The following is a 19,532-nucleotide window of genomic DNA, read 5'->3' on the forward strand; positions in this document are numbered from 1 at the left end:
ACTGAGTTGGTGATATCGCGAACGAGACTTCAATGACCAGAAACGTACTCTTTTCGCTGTAGCTGTACGGGCTTGTTCGTGAGAGTCGCCCGGAACTAGCAGTTGCGAAATTTCCCTGATCTTTTAATGATCTGGATATATTTTGGTCACTTGTTTGTAAATGAAAGTGATTTGAAGATCGAATAATCTGCTCAGCGCCCCGCTTTTGTCCTCTCGTCAACCAGCACTGTCTTGTAATGTTTACTTCTTTCTTGCTTCGGCGTGTCCTCTTGAGCGCTTGTGTAGCGGACTGATGTAGTGTCTAATGTTAGCTCAATTATTTTACACAAACAATACATAGGTTGGATAGCTTCATTCATACGCTTTATTCACACGAAGGATGTCCATCGTGCACAATCGATGTAAATACTCGATGTGAATACTCCCAGGTAGTTACAGTTATAGTCGAGAACGAAGTGCGAGAGCAAGATCCTCGTTCATGATGGCGATGTTTCGCAGTTTTGTGTCGGCTACTCATCAGCTCAGGCAGCACCAACAAAACGGGGCAGCTGCAGCTGCCGCTGGCGAGAGCCTCGAGAGCCAGTTCTCCTGCCCAATTTGCCTGGAGGTGTATCACAAACCTGTCATCATTGGAAGCTGTGCCCACACGTAAGTTGACGGATTTGTGATCTCTTGCTCCTCGGACAAATGTGTCTCACTTACAAAACAACAACTTGCTCTTGTATATAGCATATATTCTCTCATAATATTTGTATTGGTTGTTGTCACTTATCAGTCCGCAGATAGAGCTGTTAAGCTCATTTTTGCTTGTCACTTAAAGTAACGGTTTTGTTATAAAAATGCTTGTGATTCACAGCAAAAATGCCACATCTATGATAGAAAAAACTGTATTGATAATGTTTTCGTTTTTCCATGGATGCCAACTTGCCAAAGGGAACGCAAGGGAGCTCAGACAGTAGAACAAAGCGGGCTAGGTGGTAGTTCAGTGCTTCCCGAAACGCAGTGTCGACGTGAAATACTAACTAGGCTATTAGCGGATTTGATGAGAAATGTTGGAGAAAAGCTTTTTTAATAATAAAGACATAATGGCTACAGAGGAAATGCGAGTCTAACGGCTAACTCAACACAAATTAGATTAGCCTAGGCAGCCGATAGTAGGCGCTAGATGGTGGCCACGATCGGCTGCCGAGGCTCAAATGAGATGTGTTGTCGAAAAGAGGAAGACCGTTTTGTATACTTTTAGCCAGCACTAGGATATGTGGAAACGGCAATATTAACATGTTGAATGGGATGTTTTGGGTTCTCATCATGCTCATTGCATTGTTTGATCTATAATTTTTCTGTCGAGTTTTAGCACTCAGTCAGAGAAGAAGCTGAGTTATTCATGATTTTTTCCCCCTCATGTTTGTTTTCCCACCACAGCGTTCTATAAGCTTCCCACAATGTCCCTGACTAGGCCTCGGGCACGTGGGTAATGTAACCTCAGTGTTGGCACATGACAGTTGCCTTTTGATCTGTGAGGTGCTGCCTCTGGAACATTGAGCAGAGTTGGAACACTTGGCGGAGCTTCTGCCTGCACCGTTCTCTCACTGTGATCAATTCACATTTCACATGTACATGCAAAGACTGCAGCTGTGAAGGGAAGCTCGCTGAATAGTGGTTTTAAAAGTTAGGTTGTGAACACGGCATTAATATGCCTCAATAAGACTAATCGTTTGGCCACACGTGTTTTTTTTTAAAAGTAAGAACACACCACAAGGTTGATTATTGGAAACCAAGGGGTCTGAAAGCTCTCCAGTTGTATAAGCCATTTGGAATGAGTATTATTGACCAATTATTGCCTAGTTTCCCTAAACTGAACATTAGTGAACATCTTTGTAGGGCTGTAGCCTAAGTAACGCTGCCTGCGTTTTGTTTTTGTTGCCTCCTGTGAATTGCATTACCAGCAGTTACACAGAAAAAGTCTAGATGTAGTCTATTCTAAAATCTTCTTTTTGAGGGAAACTTGATGTCCATTCTTCTGCTGTCATCACTGAAGGTTACTGGCGTTTTGAAAACGGCTTCCTTCTTTTCTTCCTTTTTGACACCTGTGTCTACAGGAATGAATGTGTAGGGTTGACTTGAAGCTGACTGCGTGGTCACTCGCCAAACAAACCGTCCCTCCTGCCCTTCTTTAGGATTTCATTTCTCTGACAATGGGAGCTTTAATATGGCTGCTCATTTAAACACTGGGCTCTGAGGTCTGTCTGTCTGGCATCTTTTTAGTTGTCTGTGTTGTAGGAAGTGGTGTAATGTGGGTCTGGTGGGTGGATTGAGTAGTCTGCTCAAGATGTTGTTTGCTGTGTGGCTGTCTGTTGGCCCGTCCCGCCAGCAGTACTGAGTTCGCTGAGGACATTCGGTGAGGTACTCTGTCAGAGCATCGCTTGCCTGCTCCCTTCCAGTGACATACAGCTTTTCTGTGGCTCACTTCTATCTGACGTGCATGTAGGCTAGTCCTATCTCTGTGAGCTCGGCTCTGTGGATGGCAACATCTCACATCACACACACCATTGCTGAGGTTAATACTTACACAATCTTCTTCCTCACCAGGAGTTAGTGTCCAAGCAGATATCAACACCCACGAATGTGTGTAGGAAACATGACATTGTGTAATATGGGCTAATACTGTACATTATTTATATTTTGTGTTTAACGTTAATTCAACTAGGAGTGGTCAGGTCGTTGACTCAGATATGACCAATGTGTCTCTTAAGTACAAAAAAACCCAGTTTTCTGCTCTGTATCCATACAGCATAATGCCAGTGAGGGGCATATAAATGTAATTTGGGGACATAGGCACACAGTCAGTCTAAATATAGAAATAACCACAGGGAGAATTAATGTCTTTTCTATTAAATCTCATTATTGAGGTCAGTGGTTCTGGTTGAACCCAGAACTCAAGGTCCTTTCTGTGCCATTATCCTGACAACACTTGAAGCATGAAATGTACATGGATGTAATCCAGCGTTGAGAAAAAAGAGCTGGGGATGATGGAATTAAACACTGTTGTCGTGATTGCGCTATCAGTACCACACACACAGAGCTGAGTAGAAAAGTACACATGCACGCACAGTCCTGGTGCTCCTCATTGTCATGGTAATGTTAAAGGCCTACTCACGGCATAATAATGGCTGGAATGGAGTCAATGGAATAGTATCAACCACATGAAACCAGGTGTTCCAGCCGTTTATATGAGCCGTCCACCCCCCAGCAGCCTCCACTGACCCACAGGTATGTATCCATGTGGACAACTCATTTTTAGCCATTGATCTTGGCATGAGATTACTTTTTCAAGTGTCCGTATTACCTTGCCCTGGACAGAACAGAGAAACTCCTGTCTATTCGGCATTATAGACCATATGATTTAAGATAGGAACCGTATATCAGTTTGTGAATTCCAAATCCCTCCCCCAAAAGGACCGCTCCACAATCCCAACGTTATCTCACTCAAACTCTCCAGAGCATGCACTTTAGTCTTCATTGCAAACCCCAATCTGTTGACCTCAGAGGCCAGACCTAATCCGTATCCCACTCAGTGGTAAAGTCTCCATCTGGCTGTTTCAACCCCTTACCCCAATCTTCTCTTAAACATAGACAAAAGCTTCAATGGAGAAATGGGTGTGTCTCATACAGTGTGCAAAAGCATCACCCAGTCCAGTAACACACCTGCTCAAAGCATTTACCTAAGCTTCATCACACGTCTCTACTCTTCACTTTCTGCACCTCTCTCCCCCTCCATCCCTCTCTTCCTCACGTGGCATTGTTAGTGGGCTGAACCCAAGGCAGACTTGGAAGCCTGACTCCTACCCATCCCCCACCTCCCTCGTCCTGGGTGATTTGAGGAAGTTTGCTCATTGGGCGAGGGAGTGAGACAGAGGGAGGACAGGAGCAAAACAGAAGCTTTTATTCCCTCGAGGTTGTTCTGCATTCTTATCTTCTCACGCTCAGCAGCGTGCCGGCGTACCTTTCTGTGTCTCTCCTTCCATTCTCTCTCTCTCTCTCCACTGCTGTAGCCGAGCTGCTGCTGGGGAGATTGAACAAAGGTCTCACACGAGATCCTCTTCCTGCTCTCAGGCCATGGAGGAGACCACTCACTCTAGTGACTCGCTACATTCTACCTCCAACACTGCTGTGTGCACGCATTGCTTAATCATGCAGTCTCTCTCGCGCACAGCCACATACACACAGACTCATGCACCTGCTTTGCCTCCTGTGGCGTTGGCATGGAGCCCACTGTCACACAGTGGGTTTGAAGTCTGTTTCCTCAGGAAAGCCATATTGGCCAATCAGCTCCCCACTCTGCTAAATGGGTCTGTGGGAAAGGGCAAGATACTGTGTAACTATTGTAGCTACAACAACAAAACAGTAGACTATGAAAGACTGTTGCCAAGCACGATTGGCATTGCAACCTGGCAGAAAACTGATCACGCACTTTGTGTTGTTGCATCAGAATACCTTTAGCGGAACCTTCCTGTGTGGGTGGGTCGTATCCTGAAAGGCCGTCTTAAGTGTCTTTCATTTAGTTCTCTCAGTACAGTGTCAGAATTGAGGGGTTTGCTTTGCCTCTCATGAAGACAGTACATTTGCAGAAACAGTCCTTAAATGTCCTCAGATCAATTTTGGTTCTTTTACAAAGAGCGGGTGGCTATTTTTAAGCCATTACTGAGTACTGAGACTGTTGTTCTTGGCTTCCTCTCTATGAAAAATGTGTTTGTTTCACAACCTAGCCTACTGCTGGATTTTCATTCCTAGTGCTCACACTGATGTATATTGCACTACAGTCTACTAGGCTATATTGTAAGATCCATGGGAGCGATTCTCTTGCACATTGAATGAAACAGCAAACCCGGCTGAAGCGTGAGAGCCCGACGAGCCGGCTGAAGCGTGAGAGCCCGACGAGCCGGCTGAGGACTCCCCGGTAGCTCCGGTACTGCCACCCGGACCCGACGTGACCTCCAACACACACAAAAAAATACACTCCCTGATGCTTCCCTTAGGCGAGGCGTTATTCTATAACGTGTGCCCTGGGAGTCGGGAAGCAAGTTCAGGGAGTGAATAATTGAATAAATAAATGAAACATATTACAAAACATGAACAACGTACAGGCCGGAAACTGAAACAATAACGCCTGGGGAAGGAACCAATAGGAAGTGACACATATAGGGAAGGTAATCAGGGAGGTGATGGAGTCCAGGTGAGTCTGATGACGCGCTAGTGTGCGTAACGATGGTGACAGGTGTGCAGCATAACAAGCAGCCTGGTGACCTAGAGGCCGGGAAAGGAGTATATGTGTTTCAATGTACAGGCAGGGGATGTATAAGCAAGGGGTTGACTGGGATGGGCAGTAGTCTCCTTTCATACTGCAAGAGATTATACAGGCTAGCTCTATAGATTCACTCATTTCTGCTGCTGGTTTTCTGCGATGTCAAGCCTTTAATTCTGTCCTGTGACGTTACAGTGACAAGCCCATCTGACGGCGTGTGAGAAGAGCCTTATTTCAACTGAGAACGAAGCTTCTGAAAGTCACATGTAAAGATGTTCTGGCATGTCGAACTTGCTGAATGTGTGAAATACCCTCGCAAACTCATACCCTCTCTGCTCTGTTACATCCGATTGTTTAAGGAGGAAGCCTGTGTCCTATTCCTATACTGTGTGTCTGTTCAGGGGGGAAACAACCACGAGATCCTACTGCTCCTCCGTGCTCTGCGGTGTCTACTTTACTGTAGTTCTGAGAAGTAGATTGAGCTGAGGTGCAGATGGCGAGGAGCCAGCCCTGAGGCTTCTGTGTTCTAGTAGCACCTGGCTTCATTTGCTCTCATTAGCCTACCTCTGCAGCTCCTGAATTGGCAGCAAGTATCTCCACGAAAGCTTCTTCTCCCTTCTCTGCACAGGAAATATGGTCGGCTCGCCTCATTCCTTCAGGGACGGAGGTGGAGAGGGTAGATCAAATACACACCGTTATGGAGCTTCTCTCCTTATAACACCATACATCATTATATAAACCATATGCATCAGCAAGTCGTCCCGGCATCCTTGGGCCAGGTGGGTGCTGCGTTGTGACGGCAGACGATGCCATTGTCTCTCTCTAGCTAGATCTATGTGAAAAAATATATCTATGTGAAAAAATAGTGCTCTTTGGCGACTCTCTTTTACTCCTGGAGGAATAGGCCGCTTCTCGCCTGCTCCTTTAACACCTTCCTTAGGTAGCCTAATAATCACATTCCTGTGTAATATTCTAAATATTAGCCAACTGCTTATCTTTTATCTACGGGTGAGAATGGAATGTAAATACTCAGGAAGCATATTGGGCATGGCCAAAATGTTTACAACTAGGCAGTACAGGACAGTATTTCAACAACACCATTTTTCACCCTTGAGTGTTTGTCACTCCCATGTCACCACACACTTGAGCACACCTCTTTCTTTATTCCCTGCTCAATTAGACGCAAGACGTGCAAACGTGTGTGTGTGTGTGTGTGTGTGTGTGTGTGTGTGTGTGTGTGTGTGTGTGTGTGGCTGCAGGTGGTGGCGTCCTGCTGTCTGAATGTTAAGTACAGCGGAAGTGATTTAAGTGTCTAATAAGAGGGCGCTAAATCCGGGCGTCTTTAAGTGATGACAGACGATGCTAGAAGATCACCTTTTGAGGTGTCTTTCGCACCCGAGTTGGGCTACAGTAGGTCCGGATGCTTACTTCGAAAGACTGCTGCTGCTGGGGTGCTTGGGACACATCTGTATTTCACTGATATGGAGATAAGTTTCCCCTCAGACTTTTATTGTGGAGGAGTTGTTCTCTGCAGGAGAGGAAGATGAGCATTTTTTTAAGGGGCTCTTGTTGCTCGCCGCATGCTCTGCAGATCGTTGTAGTTTGACACTGTCGTAGCGCTGTCTGTCCTGTACTCTCTCTTTACTTCTGTCAGTCCGTGTGACAGACCGAAAGGATGGTGTTTCAGCACTGTGGGCTTTTAGTATTCATCAGTGCTGTTTGAATATGTGTGCTTTGTTCAATGCTGCTCCTCTCAAGTTGGCTTCTCTAGTCTCTGAGACGGTATCAACCCTAGACAGTCCTTCATCACTGGCCAGACACAGAGCTTCACTACATCTCTGCTGATCAAACGGGTCCCCAAACGATCTCCTTTTGAGCCGCAAAAAAGTTTGAATCCCTTCCTCCCACCTATCTGTTTTATTGATCTATTAATAGGTGTTTGGGAAAGTTTTCTGAAGTGTCTGGGAACGTGAATAGGTATGAGGACAGGCTGCAAACTTTATTTTTAGCTAACCTGATAGGCACCACACGTTGCGGAATAGACACAGGCTCGCACTTCGAACAACAACTCACGGAGCAACTGACTCCGACATGAGGGTCAGAAAGCAATGTGCTCCAGTGACATTTATGCTAGCCGAGCCTCACACACACACACACACACAGTAACATGTTATGTTGTTGGATCCTAGTGTCAGCATTGTAGCAATCATTTGGCCAACATCTTTCATGGTGCTATTGGTTTATTAAGGTAGTAGAAAAGGACGGCAAATGACTTGTACTGCTCTGATATTGAGATGTGCTGCAATTCTACAGCCTGGGCTAGCTGAGTATACCTATTTGAATACGAGGCAATGATAGGCCCAGAGAATATTATTACCAGCCTCTACACTCATGTATAATTTCTCAAAGAAATGTCTTTCCAAGTATTGCGGGCTCTCTTGAGAATCGGTCTAGGCCTACTCACTAGGCCTAATTATTAGCATATTTGAATGTTAATATAGGCTGGGCTTCATCCAGATCTCAGCTCGACAGCGTTGTTTGGTTGATGGAAACAAACCCGCTTGTGGATATTTGAACATGTTTTGACTAGATGACATTTTGACTAAAAGATTGGCTGTGTTTTGGGGTTTCCCATGTGACTGGGAAGGAGGAAGTGACTCCAGAGGAGGTCACATGGGTCATGTAGCTGGTTGAATATGGATGGAGTGAAGTGAGAGACGTTTAGCTATTAAAACTAAGCCCATGCTAATGTGATAACTAAGGTGCTGAAACACAGTGCCATTACTTTAATAGACATCCCCTGACGCTATTTAGCGCTCCACTGTGTGGTTAAGAGTTTATTAGCCACTTGATTAGCCTGCCTGTGGGCAGATTGCATGGCTTCTTCCACAAGCGGTGAGTTCTGGTCCCCAGCTGAAAGAGAAGAACAGTGGTAGACCCACAAAGTTACAACCAAGACTGGTTGTGGATATGCAGGGAGATTCGACTCCTGGCTCCTTACATATCTGACCCCTCAGCTCTTTGCTCTTCACGCCCCTCAGGGGTGCGTGCTCAGTCCCCTCCTGTACTCCCTGTTCACTCATGACTGCACGGCCAGGCACGACTCCAACACCACCATTAAATTTGCAGATGACACAACAGTGGCCTGATCACCGACAACGACGAGACAGCCTATAGGGAGGAGGTCGGAGACCTGGCCGTGTGGTGCCAGGACAACCACCTCTCCCTCAACGTGATCAAGACAAAGGAGATGATTGTGGACTACAGGAAAAAGAGGACCGAGTACGCCAACATTCTCATCGACGGGGCTGCAGTGGAGCAGGTTGAGAGCTTCAAGTTCCTTGGTGTTCACACCAACAAACTAACATGGTCCAAACACACCAAGACAGTCGTGAAGAGGGCACGACAAAACCTATTCCCCCTCAGGAGAGGTTCTACAGCTGCACCATCAAGAGCATCCTGACTGGTTGCATCACTGCCAGGTATGGCAACTGCTCGGCCTCCGAACGCAAGGCACTACAGAGGGAAGTGCGTACGGCCCAGCACATCACTGGGGCCAAGCTTCCTGCCATCCAGGACCTCTATACCAGGCGGTGTCAGTGAAAGGTCCTAAAAATTGTCAAAGACTCCAGCCACCCTAGCCATAGACTGTTCTCTCTGCTACCACACGGCAAGCGGTGCCGGAGCGCCAGGTCTAGGTCCAAGAGGCTTCTAAACAGCTTCTACCCCCAAGCCATAAGACTCCTGAATATCTAATCAAATGGCTACCCAGACTATTTGCAGTGCCCCCCCCCCCCTTCCTCTTTACACCACTGCTACTCTCTGTTGTCATCTATGCATAGTCACTTTAATAACTCTACCTACATGGACATACTACCTCAACTAACCGGTGCCCCTGCACATTGACTCTTTATCGGTACCCCCCGTTATGTAGTCTCGCTATTGTTATTTCACTGCTGCTCTTTAATTACTTGTTACTTTTATCTCTTATTCTCATCTGTATTTTTTTTTAAACTGCATTGTTGGTTAGGGGCTCGTAAGTAGGCATTTCACTGTAAGGTCTACACCTGTTGTATTCGGCGCATGTGACTAATAATATTTGATTTGCTTTAATAATGTTCTTCTCCTCTCTCTCTGAATGATGAGACATTTCATGCTCAATTAGAGCTCTGTGTGGGCAGTATTGTATCAGTATCTGTGGCTGTGCAGGCTAGGCCTCTGGACATAATGGAAACATTTACCCTCCCTCTCACTGCGTGGAGACCCACACCCAGGACTCCAGGTAAAGATTGGGCTGTGCTGTGGATGCTGTTAGGATGAGCTGATGGAGTCCGTCCCTCCCCGATAGCCTCCTCTCCTCCCTCACCATCACACCTCGGTCTCTGCTTGGCTGGCAGATCTCCTGCTCTCTACTATATAGCTGCTTCGATGGGGTTATTTCCGGGTTTCGAGAAAAGGGTTATTGTTATGTTCTCTTTTCCCACACCTGGCTTTTCTCTGTAGTCTGACTTTTTTGAAGTAAAAAATTTGATCAACAAGATTTGTTGTTTTTAACGGGGCAAAGAGTTGCTGAAAGTGCTTTCAAAGCAACAAATGAAGTAGCAGGTGTGCGGCTCTGGGGTGCTAATAGCCACTCTTAAACTGCTAGCTACAGTGAGAAGAAATACAGACTGGGTCAGGTTCAGAGTACACGCTGAAATCAGTCAAGTTCAAAGGGCACCATTTTTGTCCTCTGGAAACTAAGTCTTTCCCTACCCTACCCGCTTGCCTTCAGGCCGACAGGGCCAAAAAGCATCCGGCAGCGCTGTAAAAATCTGCAATGATTCAGTACTCTGGCAGTATAAACTCCTGGCTCATTTGTCAGGGGAGGTTTCACGGCCAGCTCAAGACCAGCTCTCTGGGCCTTCTGTTTGCTGACGGTGCCCTACCTGGCAGTGCTGACTGCTGACTCGTGTCATCATGGGAGGTGACTGCCCATCGCTCAGCCTGTTTGCATGCCACCACAGGGGCATTTCTCGGCCCCACCGTGGCCCAGCGCTGCCAGCGGTGCCCACGTTGCTCAGAGCCGCCAGAGGAGACGATGATGGGTTGAATGCTGGGTCTGTCTGACTGTGAGTGATGCTGCCCCAGCAAATAGATACACCACTGCTCTATTGGCACTGAATGAGACTGACTGGAGTTCACCGTGCGGGCAAACCTTGAGAAGAGGTTCATAGAATGTTATTAAAGCACACAAACGCATCTCATTGAGATGACACACATTTTTCCGGGACACTCGCTCCGAATAAACGGCTCTGATTCACTTTGTTTAGACTTTACATGTCATTCGACTCATGTCCCGATTGTCAGTCTCTTTCTCTCAGAGTATAGATTAGGTTATTTGGTTCCAGTGCAACGACTGTGTGTGTGTTGTGTGTTGTGTTGTGTGTGTGTGTGTTGTGTGTGTGTGTGTGTGTGTGTGTGTGTGTGTGTGTGTGTGTGTGTACAGGTTCTGTGGGGAGTGTCTGCAGCCCTGTCTCCAGGTGACCTCTCCACTCTGCCCTCTGTGCCGCATGCCTTTTGACCCAAAGAAGGTGGACAAGTCCTCCAGTGTGGAGAAACAGCTGTCCAACTACAAGGCCCCCTGTCGGGGCTGCAGTAAGAAGGTGAACTACACTACTATGGCCTCCCACTCTGTCCAACACACATACTGTACAGACGCACACTTGATGATACACAATACCACTCACACATACACTCACACAAATTCTCCCTGCCCATTTATTCACTTAATAGCATGTCTTGCTCTCTCTCTCCTGTTCCTCTACCTCTCTCTCTCTCTCTCTCTCTCTCTCTCTCTCTCTCTCTCTCTCTCTCTCTCTCTCTCGCTCTCGCTCTCGCTCTCGCTCTCGCTCTCGCTCTCGCTCTCGCTCTCTCTCTCTCCTGTTCCTTATCTCCCTCCTGTCCTCCCCCTCCCTCTCTCTCTTTCCTCCTCTCTCCACTGGCGGGCTCCAGGTGTCTCTGGTCAAAATGAGGTCACACATCTCCTCTTGCGCAAAGGTCCAGGAGCAGATGGCCAACTGCCCAAAGTTTGTGCCTGTGGTCCCCACTTCACAGCCCATTCCCAGGTAATCTCTCTGAGGAGAGAGAGAGGGAGGGGGAGGACAGGAGGGAGATAAGGAACAGGAGAGCAAGACAGAGGTAGAGGAACAGGAGAGCAGTCGCTCCTGGAAGCCACGTCAGACACTGTGTGACATGGGACGTCAGGGTCCATTTGGACAGGCTGAACAGATTTGAGTCAATATTTCTGTCCTAGCATTGATCTGCAGAACCACACTCCCAGTACATTTTAGCCCAGCAGTATGAATGTGTCTTTTATGAGTCATGCTCTCCTGTGGTGTTCCTGGCTCTCTGGGTTGTTGTGAATACCTTTGATGTTCAGGGACTCAGGAGATGTGTTTTTCCGCTGACACATGAACACTTCTCCCTTAAGAACACACAGACACAAACACCCCCAGACACAAAGGCCTGCTTACAAATACCAGTTCCGGTATAGGCATCCTTTGATTTTCACAGAGCAGCAGGGCATCAATGCCCATCTACACTCTTCCAAGTGTGCGTGCGTATCTGTGCGTTTGTTTGTGCGTGTTTGTAAGCAGATGTACTTTGCCTTTGATGACGTACAGAGAGAGAGGGTGGGTGAATTAGCTCCACAAAGAGAAATCTGTTAATTCCCTCCCTTTCAGTGTTTTCTGTTTTTACATTACACCACGCCTCACTCTGTCGTTCTGTCTGTCTAGACTAGAGGGTATGTCTATCAGGAGAGTCTTTCTGTCTGTCCGTCTGTCTAGACTAGAGGGTATGTCTATCAGGAGGGTCTTTCTGTCTGTCTGTCCGTCTGTCTAGACTAGAGGGTATGTCTATCAGGAGGGTCTTTCTGTCTGTCCGTCTGTCTAGAATAGAGGGTATGTCTATCAGGAGGGTCTTTCTGTCTGTCCGTCTGTCTAGACTAGAGGGTATGTCTATCAGGAGGGTCTTTCTGTCTGTCTGTCCGTCTGTCTAGACTAGAGGGTATGTCTATCAGGAGGGTCTTTCTGTCTGTCCGTCCGTCTGTCTAGAGGGTATGTCTATCAGGAGGGTCTTTCTGTCTGTCCGTCCGTCTGTCTAGAGGGTATGTCTCAGGAGGGTCTTTCTCTCTGTCCGTCCGTCTGTCTAGAGGGTATGTCTCAGGAGGGTCTTTCTGTCTGGAGGGTCTGTGAACAACTCAGCCAGAGGTCCCACTCCCAACATGTACTAGAAGCACGGAGTTACTAGGAAGAGTCTGAGGAAGAGTACTGTGATCGGGTTATGTGACGTCCATAGTGACCATCTGCATCTCACGGCTGAACACAGAACAGCGTATCTTGTGTCTTTTCTCGGTTTTCAAGGTTGTTGTTTTTACCACATTCCAAAACACTATTTAATTGGGCGATGTTGCCAGCACCACAAAGGCAGAGTCTCCTCTAGTTGAAGACCCAGAGAACACGGTGGACCATCTGCTGGTGTTGTCTACTTGTCAGAAAGTCAGTATTCTGACTAAACTTTTTTTTAGCCCAAGGCTGAAATTATGTTTGGTTGGTATATTTTATGGAGTTTTTCTGCGGACATTGCTGTTCTATTAAGTCTACAGTACAGAGTGCACCTTTATCGGCAATTAAAATAGGCATGTCTGTCAAACAGACACTTCCCTTTAGCTAGTAGACTGTGTCCTACCTGAGAGACCTGTTAACACTGTCTGATGGGACTCTGATGGGCTGCTCCTGGTCAGCCAACGTAGATGTCACTGCAGCACATTGCTTTCTGACCCTCATGTCCACACTGACCAGCTGTCCTTCTAGGTGTGTTGCTGGACATGATTGGCATCCTGCTAGTGTCTGGAAACTGGGCCTCAGACTTTGGAGCTATATTCACACAGACAACAACACACCATCAGTGTGTGTCTGGCAACGTTTGTATGCATACCCATGTTGTTTCCATTGTGGCTCCTACGAAACGTGTGTTTTCTCCCTGCCTGCAGCAATATTCCAAACCGCTCCACCTTTTCATGCCCATTCTGTGGAGCCCGCAATCTGGATCAACAGGAGCTGGTCAAACACTGTATGGAGAACCACCGCAACGATCCCAACAAAGTGGTCAGTCTGCTATGTTATACCCTGAACTAAGTACACTGTCCTAGTCTGAACTAAGTACACTGTCCTAGTCTGAACTGAGTACACTGTCCTAGTCTGAACTGAGTACACTGTCCTAGTCTGAACTGAGTACACTGTCCTAGTCTGAACTGAGTACACTGTCCTAGTCTGAACTGAGCACCCTGTCCTAGTCTGAACTGAGTACCCTGTCCTAGTCTGAACTGAGTACCCTGTCCTAGTCTGAACTGAGTACCCTGTCCTAGTCTGAACTGAGTACCCTGTCCTAGTCTGAACTGAGTACCCTGTCCTAGTCTGAACTGAGTACCCTGTCCTAGTCTGAACTGAGTACCCTGTCCTAGTCTGAACTGAGTACACTGTCCTAGTCTGAACTGAGTACACTGTCCTAGTCTGAACTTGGACACTGTCCTAGTCTGAACTTGGACACTGTCCTAGTCTGTTCATGGACACTGTTCTAGTCTGAATTTCCTCAAGCATTTATGTGCTGATATGAAGTGTTATGCAACGTTGACGTCACTGCATGGGAGTGCATCCTAAACCAACAGAGATTCTACTGCATTCTGGTTTGGTGTACTGACAGGGTTGTTGATTGGTTGGTATGCTTCCAGGTGTGTCCTGTATGTTCAGCCATGCCTTGGGGGGACCCCAGCTACAAGAGCTCCAACTTCCTCCAGCACCTCCTCCACCGGCACAAGTTCTCCTACGACACGTTTGTGGTGAGGATAAGGGTTGGGGTCTGGGCTCTGTGTCATCTGTTCTTTAGATAGGACTAGAGCTGTTCTGTTGCCAGTAATGTGACTGTAATATCCTAGTACTGTCACTATAATATCCTTGTACTGTCACTATAATATCCTTGTACTGTCACTATAATATCCTTGTACTGTCACTGTAATATCCTAGTACTGTCACTATAATATCCTAGTACTGTCACTATAATATCCTAGTACTGTAACATGAATGCACTGCATATCTCAAAGAAGCTTTATTTATTTGGTGTCAGGCGTTATTTGCTCAGCAGTTGACTGTGTGACTTTGTGTTTGCAGGACTACAGCATTGACGAGGAGTCATCACTGCAGGCAGCCATGGCCCTGTCCTGTCAAATCAAATGTTAAAGTGAGTGACTGTCTGACTCTGTCTTTGCAGGATTACAGTATCGATGAAGAGGCGGCCCTACAGGCAGCTCTGGCTCTCTCCATGGCAGAGAACTGAGAGTCCTCTGAGTCCCCCATTCTGCTGTCTGGGTACGCACTTCCATCCTGACACCCCACTAGCTCTCTTTCTTTCTCTGGATCCACTCCATATCCAGCCCCCTTCACAGCCACCTCACAGGGAGAGTTTGGAAGGACTTGCCCTGGCCTAGACTCCCACTCTGGGAGAGCCACGGGCTTATCTCCTAACCCTGTCCTTGATCCTCTACCTGGCCCTTCCATCAACTCTGCTCACCTGCTTAACTCGTCAAGGCCCATTACCATTACATCATATCCTCTTAGCCGGTATCAGCCCCTTCACTTCCTGTATACTGGGGAGGAGGGGAGCTTGGCCGCCAATAAATGTTGCAATTCAAAACCACTGCAATGCAAAACAATGAGTGCAGCATGGACATTTTTGTTATTCTGCAGAAAGTATGAAGGTTCCCAAAAATAAGGATTTAAGGTATTTTCTTTTACTCTTTATTTTTCACTGTTCAAATTAAATGTTTTCAAACTCCGGGAAAAAGCCATCACATGACACACATTCTGGTACCACAGATTAGTTCTGTTAAAGTTTATTCTCAAGTGCATCGTTTGATGGCTTTTTGATTAAGAGGGACTACAGTTAAATGGCTTGACCTCATTCTCAGTGTGATAATCTTACAGCTGGGTGACAGTCTAGACATGACCAGTTAAACACAGAGAGTGAGGTCATCCTTACATCCCCATCATGACAACAACACACTAACATTTGCAACGCGAATCAAAACAAACTATCCCCTTTTTGTATTCAGAGTTCTTGTGAATACTTGCACTTGTCACATTTTTCTACATAATTGAACTATAGATTGTTCTTATTTCATAGTTAAGAAACAGAATTATAGTACTGCATTTATTCTTCACACTGCTGTTACTCTGCTGATATTTTTATGAAGCACCAAACAAGATAAAATATATTTTTGGAAAATGTTTCTGTTTCAAATGGTGTACTAATAATAAGAAACATGTTTATTGGAGATATGTTTGTGGTTTTAGCACCTTTTTCAAAATACCCATTGGTACTGTACTGCTGGCATCAAACAGTTGTTTGCAGGATTTTAGGGCCTATGTGTAATACACTGTCTCAAACACAAGAGGGCACCCCAGTCTCAAAATAGACCGGGCACAAATCAATAGTAATTTAAGTCAGTGTTACTCCAAGTCATCATGTTTATACCCATGCACAGTATTCTGTTTGGTTTAGTACCCACTAGAAGAAGTGTTTGAGTAGTAGTGTAGCCGTTGAGCTAGCATTGATCTATGGAGATTTAAGATAATGTTTTGGTTCACTCTGATGAAGGATGCCTTATAGGAAACTGGTTAGATTGTATAGCGAGCAATGGAGGAAGGTATGATTTATTGTGATTACTTGTTACTAGACTGACTAGTACAAGTATAATGGTCTGTCTATTTGTGTTTTTCCTTGTTTCCGAGGAGAATTGTACATACGGTAGAGAATGCAACATTTTAGGTTTAGGTCCCTGTGGTAACTAAGAATGAGAATGTATTCGTTTTTAATATCTTTTCCACGGGAATGCATTGAAATATTGCACTTTAATAAAAAATAAAAATATTTAGTAAAAGGGCAGAATTATATTTTTTTTTTATTATTGTAATTTTCTTTTTTTCTTCATTCCAATATGTACATTTCATGATGGATGATAATGTAAATTGTGGCTGTTTTTGTGTAAGAGCAGATGGAATGTTAAGTATTATCCCAGTCATGACATGGTGATGTTTTGGAGTACTGGGATGGTACAAAATGTACAGACAATTTGTCTGTGTCGGTAATATTTTATAGATGGGTATATATTGTAAAACAAACTGAGAAAACCATCCCAGATGTACAAAAGTGTGGCAAACAAAAATGACTCTCAGCTTAGTCAAAGTGTTTCTGGAGATAATACATCCTTATTTGATAGACATCGACATGTTATATATTTTTGGTGTTTAAATGTATTGTACTGGTTGGTGGCGCAGTATTGACAGGAGTGGCTATTAGAGAAAAACTGTCATCACCATGAGAAGTCCTGAGTTTCTTCTGGGGCAGCAAGGAATTGTTATGTATCTTTAATTTAGTAATTTACTCACCCTTTTTTACTACCTAATGATGCTATTTTATAAATGTTTGTAAGGTAAATGGTATTGTATGTTTAGATCAACGTTCATGTGCACAGCTGTAGCCTAACATGTAGAGTTTGTATGGAGTATACCTGAAATGTATACTTTTCACTCTGTGTATTGTTGCATCCATGCATAATGCCACTGTATTGTGCATCATCATCCCAGATGTCCTGCTTGTGGTCAGAACCAGCCCAATCTCTGTAAAATAAACTCAATGTTGCAGGTCACACACTGATAGACCACCTGCAACAAAGACATACACCAAAAACAGGGACAGAAAAAAAAGGAAACTATTTTATATGAACTTTGTTGGGTCATTTTTGTCAAGAGGGCCTTACTGAGACTGTCTGTTCTAAACTTGGTAAGGCTGACAGGAAAAGACTTCCATAAAGACTGGTATCACAGCAATCAGAGAAGACCGAGCCTGTGTCTGACTGTGTCCCCCAGGACTTGGCCGCCCTGGGAGTGTCATGTAATGTCACTCAGTCTAGACACAGGCTGATGTTGTCCTCCCTAGGGGGGACTGAGCTACAGTCACTTGAACCAGGAAGTTTCCTTCAGGGCCACTGTACCCTAGATACCCACCATGGGGCTTTGGCCCGACAGTCAGGGCCTGTGTGTGTTAAATGTGATTTATGCATTCTTGAAAAATAGTAATAATACCAGTAATAACAATGGTTGATTGTTAGCATCATACTGTGGATATTTAAGTTATAACACTGTTTGAACTTTAATAACATATTGTATTTGTAGCAGATTTTTCCCCCTCAATAAAACCACTGACCCATCCCACTCTCTTTTTTTCCTTCCTGATATGTTGTCGCTAGATTTTTTTCATTTATACCCCCACTACTACCTTAAGCTTGAAAGGGAAACGTATTTACTGCGTTGTGATCTTTGAACTGAAATTAGAGACTAACTGTAATCAGGAGTATTGTCAGGAGAAGATCCCTGCCTTCTGCTGGTATGTAACAAGTAGCGTACACAGGGAGGTGTGAGACATGGGGTACAGCGCATAATTACTGGTAGTGAATAGAGGGCTGACAATCTCTTTTAGTGGGGGCCTTTTTCAACAGGAGAATGGGAGACCCCGAGCTCACTGTGGACCCAAGAGGACTGTAAACATCCACTGGTTGCCAGGGAGATCCCTGTCTTTGGAGGTGCTCTAAATGGAAGGCGACAGGGACCTTCTGTGACAACGCTGCTGCACCGAGGTGACGGAAGACAGAGGGCAAGCATGCAGACCCTACAAACCGGTGTGGTCTGGAGACGGGCGGCATCTGAAGCAAAACTGCTCTCACAATCAGACCTTTACTCTGTGGTGCGGCCTGGACTGGTGTCACCTGTAAACGCTTCACCCAACAATAATTTATATTTTTTGCTTGTGATTAGCCCCCTGGCCCTATTAATAATGATAATGTGATTGTCTACCTTTCTACATGGGACAGAAGCTGGGTGCCAGGTGAATGGATATGGGATTGTCCAGCTGTTAAGTTTAGGCATTTGTGTTTTGAGCAAGTGTGGGGGTGTTGCTATAGTCTGGGATAGTCTTTAAGAGGACATGAGGGTCCTACACATTAGTTACTCAATGTGAAGTGGTCCAATTAACCACAGTCTAAACAGAGCAGAAGGCAGCCCCTGTGACCTGGGCCACACTGGAGGATGCTTTTGATTGAGCTATGGATTGGTGGCGTTTGTTGTGTTATGTTAATATAACCGAGGCTTGGTTATACAGACCTTTCAAACTCCACACACGCTATACAGACTGTTTGAAAACATTCTCCTCATTACCCGTTGTCATCTCTAAGATCCTCTGTTTGTGTTTCACCTCTGCAGGTTTTAAGGGTGACTGGTGTCATAGTGTGTGAAAACAGTCAAGAAAAAACACTTCACTCACCCCAAGAGGAAGAAATGACAAGTGACACTACAATCACCTTCCTTATAATGAAGAAATAAAGCGTTGACGTTTTTGCATAATCAACCAAATAATTTAATATCAAAATAATATGTTATAAAAATAATTACTTTAATAATCCCATATTTAATGACAAATGGAAAGATGATAATCTTGAGAGCATCCGTCGTAGTAATCTTCCACCCTTGAGAGTGACCACCATTGTAGTCCAGCGCTCCCTGTCCCCAAAACACCTGGCCCTTGAACCCCCTTCCCTCCCTATCTACCCTCATACTGGGGCCTGGGAACCAGGCATGGGTCAGCCACTGATGAGGTGCAGGCCTCTGCCATTATATCAGAGAGAACGTGTGTTACTGAATGGCAGCACACACATACAGGCAAAGAGACTAAATGGAGAAGATAGTGAGGGGTCATGCAGAAAACCCTTCTGTCTGTTGAGCTTTCATATGAAACAATGTAGTTGAACAAAGCTGCATTTGATTATCATCAAAAGTGCACACACATACTCATAATCTTTACCAATGATACTATATTTCAGATCATTGATCATTCATGATCATTTATCATTTTCAACCACCATTTTCTTTTTTTTTGTATTGATAAATACAATGTTTTGTAAGTACAATATAATTAGCATAGCAAGCCAAATCATCTTGGAAAATCTTTGGAACATGGACCTTTACTGTTGGCTGGTCATTAATCAAATGTTGAAAATGATATAGCTGTTTCACAGTTACTATCACTCTGCACTCTGAAGATGAACTCCTTTGAATAATGGGACAACTTGAACTTTGGG

The 19,532-nt window shown here is 45.2% G+C and overlaps 1 protein-coding gene across 2 annotated transcripts; it reads left to right on the forward strand.

Moving 5' to 3' along the window:
* The first annotated feature begins 74 nt into the window (after window positions 1–74).
* Window positions 75–17,613, forward strand: LOC115167388 (RING finger protein 166). 2 transcript variants are annotated; one of them, XM_029721782.1, is made up of 6 exons: window positions 75–648; window positions 10,791–10,947; window positions 11,297–11,409; window positions 13,338–13,452; window positions 14,076–14,183; window positions 14,612–17,613. In XM_029721782.1, the coding sequence occupies exons 1-6, from the start codon at window positions 479–481 to the stop codon at window positions 14,675–14,677; spliced, it is 729 nt and encodes a 242-aa protein (XP_029577642.1). In that variant the 5' UTR covers window positions 75–478; the 3' UTR covers window positions 14,678–17,613. The 2 variants fall into 2 exon arrangements, with proteins under 2 accessions (XP_029577642.1, XP_029577641.1); XM_029721781.1 differs by having other exon boundaries at window positions 85–648; window positions 14,512–17,613.
* The last annotated feature ends 1,919 nt before the right edge of the window (window positions 17,614–19,532 follow it).

This window comes from Salmo trutta, chromosome 29 (genome assembly GCF_901001165.1).
Source record: "Salmo trutta chromosome 29, fSalTru1.1, whole genome shotgun sequence".
NCBI lineage: Eukaryota > Metazoa > Chordata > Actinopteri > Salmoniformes > Salmonidae > Salmo > Salmo trutta.

Bases quoted from the DNA above. Each gene is read 5' to 3' on its own strand.
- LOC115167388 (XM_029721781.1), top strand. From the start codon at position 479: ATGATGGCGATGTTTCGCAGTTTTGTGTCGGCTACTCATCAGCTCAGG. The intron at 10,948-11,296 runs GTGAACTACACT...GGCGGGCTCCAG, and splicing joins GTCGGGGCTGCAGTAAGAAG to GTGTCTCTGGTCAAAATGAG. The intron at 11,410-13,337 runs GTAATCTCTCTG...CCCTGCCTGCAG, and splicing joins ACTTCACAGCCCATTCCCAG to CAATATTCCAAACCGCTCCA.